Source organism: Cynoglossus semilaevis, chromosome 8, assembly GCF_000523025.1.
Source record: "Cynoglossus semilaevis isolate Cse_v1.0 chromosome 8, Cse_v1.0, whole genome shotgun sequence".
In the NCBI taxonomy this organism is placed as follows: domain Eukaryota; kingdom Metazoa; phylum Chordata; class Actinopteri; order Pleuronectiformes; family Cynoglossidae; genus Cynoglossus; species Cynoglossus semilaevis.
In genome coordinates, this window is record NC_024314.1 from 29,712,015 (window position 1) to 29,719,146 (window position 7,132).

Genomic DNA, 7,132 nt, shown 5'->3' on the forward strand with positions numbered 1-7,132 from the left:
ATACCATCAACAGTGAGTGAAGACCTTTGACCTCACAGGTACGTAACAAAGACTGAGATGAACTTTAGTTATTGAACAAATACTGATGTATTGACCCCCCCCCCCCCTTTTAAGGGGGAGAACTAGCACTGTTGGAGGCTGACCCACGGTACATGTATCACCTGGTCCCACCCCTGGTGCTGGGACCAGCAGCTGGGTGCTACCTTTTTCTGCACTGTCTCCGATGATGATCTTTCCACCTCGTTTGCTGGTCTTCTCCACAGACAGGGCCGTACTCAGACCCTGCTCGTGCTTCCCCAGACCCTGACCTTCTTTGAAGCCGTACTTCTGCATGATCTTGTGGGCCACCGTCCCACTGTGGACAGAAGACAGACAGGACAGGGTTAAAAGACAGGGCCATGATCACTGTCTGCAGACGATGGTTCCAGCTCAGTACCATCAACAGGATCTGGTTTTTATTTGACCCTCACTGACCTTAAGACAGTGGACAGAGGACAGTGGACGTGGTTTTGAGAATGAATCAGTAACATGATATTTGCTTTGGTCAGAAACTTCCAAGACTCAGAGGTCAGAGGTCATCTAACAACATCTGATCAACTTCTCCGGTGTGTTCCCGTCCGTGTCACCTACCCCATGTTGGCCAGGAAGGAGCTGGTTGGTCCGGGCGGAGAACGTGGACGCTCTGTGTCTTCGTACAGCGGTGGAGGAATGGCCACCTTAGAACCTCGAGGAGGACGACTGTCATCGTCAAAGGGGTAAGAAGACGGACCTGAACACATGACAACAGTCAACCACCACTGTCTCCACCCCCAACCACCACTGTCTCCACCCCCAACCACCACTGTCTCCACCCCCAACCACCACTGTCTCCACCCCCAACCACCACTGTCTCCACCCCCAACCACCACTGTCTCCACCCCCAACCACCACTGTCTCCACCCCCAACCACCACTGTCTCCACCCCCAACCACCACTGTCTCCACCCCCAACCACCACTGTCTCCACCCCCAACCACCACTGTCTCCACCCCCAACCACCACTGTCTCCACCCCCAACCACCACTGTCTCCACCCCCAACCACCACTGTCTCCACCCCCAACCACCACTGTCTCCACCCCCAACCACCACTGTCTCCACCCCCAACCACCACTGTCTCCACCCCCAACCACCACTGTCTCCACCCCCAACCACCACTGTCTCCACCCCCAACCACCACTGTCTCCACCCCCAACCACCACTGTCTCCACCCCCAACCACCACTGTCTCCACCCCCAACCACCACTGTCTCCACCCCCAACCACCACTGTCTCCACCCCCAACCACCACTGTCTCCACCCCCAACCACCACTGTCTCCACCCCCAACCACCACTGTCTCCACCCCCAACCACCACTGTCTCCACCCCCAACCACCACTGTCTCCACCCCCAACCACCACTGTCTCCACCCCCAACCACCACTGTCTCCACCCCCAACCACCACTGTCTCCACCCCCAACCACCACTGTCTCCACCCCCAACCACCACTGTCTCCACCCCCAACCACCACTGTCTCCACCCCCAACCACCACTGTCTCCACCCCCAACCACCACTGTCTCCACCCCCAACCACCACTGTCTCCACCCCCAACCACCACTGTCTCCACCCCCAACCACCACTGTCTCCACCCCCAACCACCACTGTCTCCACCCCCAACCACCACTGTCTCCACCCCCAACCACCACTGTCTCCACCCCCAACCACCACTGTCTCCACCCCCAACCACCACTGTCTCCACCCCCAACCACCACTGTCTCCACCCCCAACCACCACTGTCTCCACCCCCAACCACCACTGTCTCCACCCCCAACCACCACTGTCTCCACCCCCAACCACCACTGTCTCCACCCCCAACCACCACTGTCTCCACCCTCCTACACAGGGACGTCCACATACATGAACATATAGGACTGATGTGACAGGACACGAGGACATGTGTGGACCAATCACTGTGTGACAATCTGATGGATGTGAAGGGACCTACCATCTCTGTCCACAAGTGAAGACGGGGGGGCAATGGCTGCTCCACCCAAACCTGAAACAGGACAGAAGGGCAGATGGACATGAGGACGGTCAGACCGGGACATGTGACACTTCAATCGTCGACTTGATTCAGTCAAACAAACACCCACTCCTTTTCCTCCGCTCTTTTTCGTACTCCTCGTCTTCATCCGAGTCTTCCTCTGTGGTGGGGAACCTGGAGAACCCACTGGGGGCCCCGCCCTCATGTTTGTCTTTTTTCTTCCTGAGACACAGAAGAGCTTTGGTTAAAATGGGATTCAAACCTGTGATCTTCCCAAAACAATAAGGGTTTTTTCCAGGAGGGCTGGGGCTGGACTTCAAACCCAGTTGGAGCCAGAGTTTGAGCCACAGCCTGAGGTGTCAGTGAAGAAACACTGCCGTACTTCTCCCGCTCCTCTATCTCCTTCTGACGCTCCTGCTCCCTCTGCCGCTGCCGCTCTTCTCTGTGTCGCTTCACTACCTTCTCATAGTCGTTGGGGAACATGGGGTCGTACTCATCAGCCAATGGGATCAGGACATCGCAGGAGGAGAACCCGCTTGGTATGGCATCCTGACAGAGCACAAACACACAGAGGTCAGCCTTTAGTAATCCACCGACCTCACAGCCAGGAGACGACAGTGGACGCTCACAGACGCCGTCCAAGGAGCAAACACAAGTGTTTTCACATCGTGACACACACACACACACACGATTTGATTTGATTTAAACACACACACACACGATTTGATTTGATTTAAACACACACACACACGATTTGATTTGATTTAAACACACACACACACGATTTGATTTGATTTAAACACACACACACACGATTTGATTTGATTTAAACACACACACACACGATTTGATTTGATTTAAACACACACACACACGATTTGATTTGATTTAAACACACACACACACACACACGATTTGATTTGATTTAAACACACACACACACGATTTGATTTGATTTAAACACACACACACACACACGCACACTGTGTGTACTGACTTTGAGTCCGGAGGCGGCGTGAGGAGGCGTGTCTGTGATCTGTCGGTCGTCACTGGAGCCTCCTCTTTTCAGATCAATAACAGGAGCCAGGACGGTGGACTGCTTGGTCCGCTGGGTCTGAAACAGGGACAACATCAGGAACAACAGCTGTGGACCAAGAGACGAGGAGAACCCAGAGGTTTGGCCACCTCGGTCAGTCTGACGTACGAAGCCACACGCGGACGACTCCATGAATACAGACCATAACAGAAGTAACAAGGAAGGTTCCAGAACACAAAGTCAGACGTCTAATGTGTGACCACTGTTAGCTGTCAATCATTCATCTGCACAGAACACGGTTCTCCAGTGTGTGGCCCAGTGTGTGGCCCACTGTGTGGCCCAGTGTGTGGAGTGTGGAGTACAGTGTGTGGTCACCTTGGCCTGGGTCAGAGCCGCCTTCTTGACCTTCAGCTGGGACTGCAGCAGTTTGAAGTTCTTGGACCAGCCTTCAGTCTTGGTGTCACTGGCTCCAACTCCCAGGTCATCGTACAGCGACATCTTCCACTGTTCGCGCCACTTAGCTACGTAAACACACAGTTGACATGTATAGCTTCATTTCCCGATTCGATTGTTGCTGAAGGGTTGAAGTTGAACTTTGGAGAAATGTAGAAACAATTTGATAAACATTGGCTCATTATATGGCATGCTAAGCTAACGTCATCTTATACCGGGTTTTACCACGGTGTTTCGGTGCACCGATATCAGAGGTATACGAACACAAACACACCACGAGTGTCCCACTAGTGTTTGCTAAGCTAACAGCAGCTCGTGCTTAAATCCCTGCCCCTCAGGGAAGACACTAAAGTGTCCAACGAGTGTCCAGACAACTGTCTTCAAACTCACCGGTGGAAGAAGAAGATGAACATTAACTGTACGCGTGTTTACGTTTTGTTTTAAAAAAAAAAACTCTCTCGGTACCGCTGATGTACTTCCTCCGTGAGCGTGACCGAGGAAGCGCTGCGGCACAACAAAAGACCACAAACGGTTTGCACAGGCTCCTTACTCTTGCGCCACACAGCGGTGGGAGGACTTAACGCTATTGCAGTTTGAAAAGCGCGGTAATAAATATGAAATAAACTTAGGTGCAGACAAACCAACACGTAAAGATGATCGTCGGGCGTTGTTTGATTTAAACACACACACACACGATTTGATTTGATTTAAACACACACACACACGCATTACATTTGTTATTGTATGTAACGATGAACTTCTAATATTAGTAATTGTTCTCTGTTTGGTGGATAATCTCTTAGTTAACAGGTTGTTATAGACCAGGTGCTTCATCACACACTAACTGCCCCCCCAACCCCTTTCCCCCGTCTCCCACCCCCGAACCAGATTAGGTGGGCTTCCGGTGTCAGAGCAAAAAACTCCATATGACTGTATGTCATAAACCAGGTGAAACTGTCGTACGAACATCCGTTTGTAGTGAACACAGATATTCGTTAATTGTTATTAATTACTATACTGTACTATTAGGTGTAGTAAATATTATATTTGTTATTAATGTTTTTGCCACTGCGTAAAATTATATAAAATGTACTGCCCTCGTTTTTTGCCCCAAGTACAGTTGAACCGCCGCCACTGCTGACGTTTTTGCACAACGTTTCCGCAGCCTCTAGAGGGCGTGGTCAGCTGTAGAAAGTGAAAGAGAACGGCAGCAGCAGTGTCGTCCGGAGGGCTCACAGTCAACATGGTTCTGGTCGGTTCGTTGCTCAGCTGATGCCAACGTAGTGAACATGGTCGAAGGTTGACCACATGGACCGGACTAGGCTGTCGGTGTCTGTCTGTGGTGTCACGGTCTGTCTTCTCCTGGTCTGTTCTCAGGCTCACAGTAAGTAGAACGTTCTTTAAAACCGTTGTTCCTATTTTACTGTCATTGTTGACATCAGAAACGTGTGACTGGTTTAAAGAACAACTGTGAAAAGTCAGAGATGTTTGAATGTGAGTCAAAACTCTTCAGAAGTCACCGTCACTTTCTGTGATGATGTTACAGTCGAATGTCAACAGAGGGAGAGAGGTTCGAAGACAAAAACTCTTTCACATTCACTTCTGCTTCTGGAACATTCTCCACCCTGAACAACAGGTCCACAGACTGGCGCGTTCCTCCCTGTCTCCCTGGAGAGGGGAGGCGGGAATCCCCTGGTTGAACATGTGCTAGTCTGGAATAAGTCAAGACTTTATTCATCCCACACAGCTGCAGGGTGGAGGTGTAGTACATCAGGGTGGAGGTGTAGTACTAAAGTGAAGTACATCAGGGTGGAGGTGTAGTACAGCAGGGCGGAGGTGTAGTACAGCAGGGTGGAGGTGTAGTACATCAGGGTGGAGGTGTAGTACAGCAGGGTGGAGGTGTAGTACTAAAGTGAAGTACATCAGGGTGGAGGTGTAGTACAGCAGGGTGGAGGTGTAGTACTAAAGTGAAGTACATCAGGGTGGAGGTGTAGTACTAAAGTGAAGTACAGCAGGGTGGAGGTGTAGTACATCAGGGTGGAGGTGTAGTACAGCAGGGTGGAGGTGTAGTACATCAGGGTGGAGGTGTAGTACTAAAGTGAAGTACAGCAGGGTGGAGGTGTAGTACTAAAGTGAAGTACAGCAGGGTGGAGGTGAGACCACCTACAGACTGGTCAGTGGTTCAGTTCTTCACCTCCCTTGAACTGGATTCTTGGAGTCGTTGTTCCAGCTTCCTCTGCCTCTGAAATATGACCAGTAGGTGGCAGTAATGTCACTGTTAGTTTGGCCAATGCTAACACTTACAGCACGTGTGTGTGTGTGTGTGTTACAGACCTGACCACGTGTCCGTGCCCACTCATCCCTCTGGAGCCACTGACTGAACCTGCACCACAGACCTGTTACACCGACACCTTTCGGTACACCTGTATACCAGGCTACGTGAGGAAAGCAGGAACGTCCAACCTGATCAGATGTAAACGTTTGAATGGTTCTGTGAACTGGACCACGGCCTCGCTGCAGTGCATACGTAAGAAAACTCAACCTCCACACAGACTACCTCTGTAGTACCTCTGTAGTACCTCTGTAGTACTTATATATATATAGGAGTGTACTTATATTACTTTGTCTCAGCTGATCCTAGGAGAAGAGAAACACTGCCAACAGAGGGCGCTGTAACAAGTGAGTACGAATTCTTTATAAACTGAAGAACAGATGCAAGACTACTTCTTCTTTGTGTATAAAGCTGTGGTTCCAGTGGTCCGGTGGTCCAGCGGTCCAGTGGTCCAGTGGTCCGGTGGTCCGGCGGTCCAGCGGTCCGGTGGTCCAGCGGTCCGGTGGTCCAGCGGTCCGGTGGTCCAGCGGTCCGGTGGTCCGGTGGTCCGGTGGTCCATCTCCAGGTCAGAACTCCTGTTGTTCATGTCTCCTCTTTTCCTTCAGGGTCTTCCAGGAGCCCACAGACCCAGAATGAAAGCATTCAGACCAGGGCACCTGAGGGGACAGAACCAGAGCCCACGGACCAGAGGTCACCTGAGGGTCAGACATTATCAGGTGACCAGCCCATAATCTGTGGTTCTTATACTGTCCAAACACACACCTCACAGGTACAGGTGTGGCCCCACCTACTGGACACCCTCTGAACTCACACCTATTAAAATGTCTAAAAAAAAACTGAGGATGGATGGAAACACATCACTGGCTGTGACAACACCTTGACAAATATACCACTGTCCTTCTCCCTCCCCTCCTCTCGCTGTCTGTCTAACTCTCTCCATCCTTCCTTCCCTCCTCTTTCTCCCTCTCTCTCTCTCCTGTCTACTCTTCTGTCACCTCTCCTGTGTGTGTTTCCTGTGCACTTTTCCTCCACCCACCGAGACAGTTCTGTCCTCTACATTTCTTCCACTGTTCTTCACTTCCTCACTTTGCCCAGTTCTGTTCCGTGCAGTACAGTTCTCTTCAGTACAGTTCTGTTCAGTACAGTACAGCTCAGTACAGTTCTGTTCCGTGCAGTACAGTACAGTTCAACTCAGTACAGTACAGTTCTGTTCAGTACAGTTCTGTTCAGTACAGTTCTGTTCAGTACAGT

General features: G+C 51.1%; 2 protein-coding genes across 3 annotated transcripts in view; one reads left to right on the forward strand and one right to left on the reverse strand.

Moving 5' to 3' along the window:
- Positions 1–4,094, reverse strand: part of rbm17 (RNA binding motif protein 17) — a 5,505-nt gene extending 1,411 nt beyond the window's left edge. For both annotated transcript variants that reach the window (XM_017034163.2, XM_008316144.3), the window contains exons 1-8: positions 3,940–4,094; positions 3,472–3,617; positions 3,058–3,174; positions 2,443–2,609; positions 2,170–2,282; positions 2,022–2,072; positions 631–769; positions 204–355 (exon numbers count right to left, since the gene is read on the reverse strand). In XM_017034163.2, coding sequence (XP_016889652.1) covers positions 204–355; positions 631–769; positions 2,022–2,072; positions 2,170–2,282; positions 2,443–2,609; positions 3,058–3,174; positions 3,472–3,594 — 862 coding nt within the window. In that variant the 5' untranslated portion in view covers positions 3,595–3,617; positions 3,940–4,094. The remainder of the gene's footprint in view (positions 1–203; positions 356–630; positions 770–2,021; positions 2,073–2,169; positions 2,283–2,442; positions 2,610–3,057; positions 3,175–3,471; positions 3,618–3,939) is intronic.
- Positions 4,095–4,713: 619 nt separating this feature from the next.
- The window catches only part of il15ra (interleukin 15 receptor subunit alpha), a 3,430-nt gene continuing 1,011 nt past the window's right edge, over positions 4,714–7,132 (forward strand). Inside the window, exons 1-4 of the mRNA XM_008316143.3 lie at positions 4,714–4,933; positions 5,882–6,076; positions 6,181–6,228; positions 6,487–6,597. Coding sequence (XP_008314365.1) covers positions 4,858–4,933; positions 5,882–6,076; positions 6,181–6,228; positions 6,487–6,597 — 430 coding nt within the window. The 5' untranslated portion in view covers positions 4,714–4,857. The remainder of the gene's footprint in view (positions 4,934–5,881; positions 6,077–6,180; positions 6,229–6,486; positions 6,598–7,132) is intronic.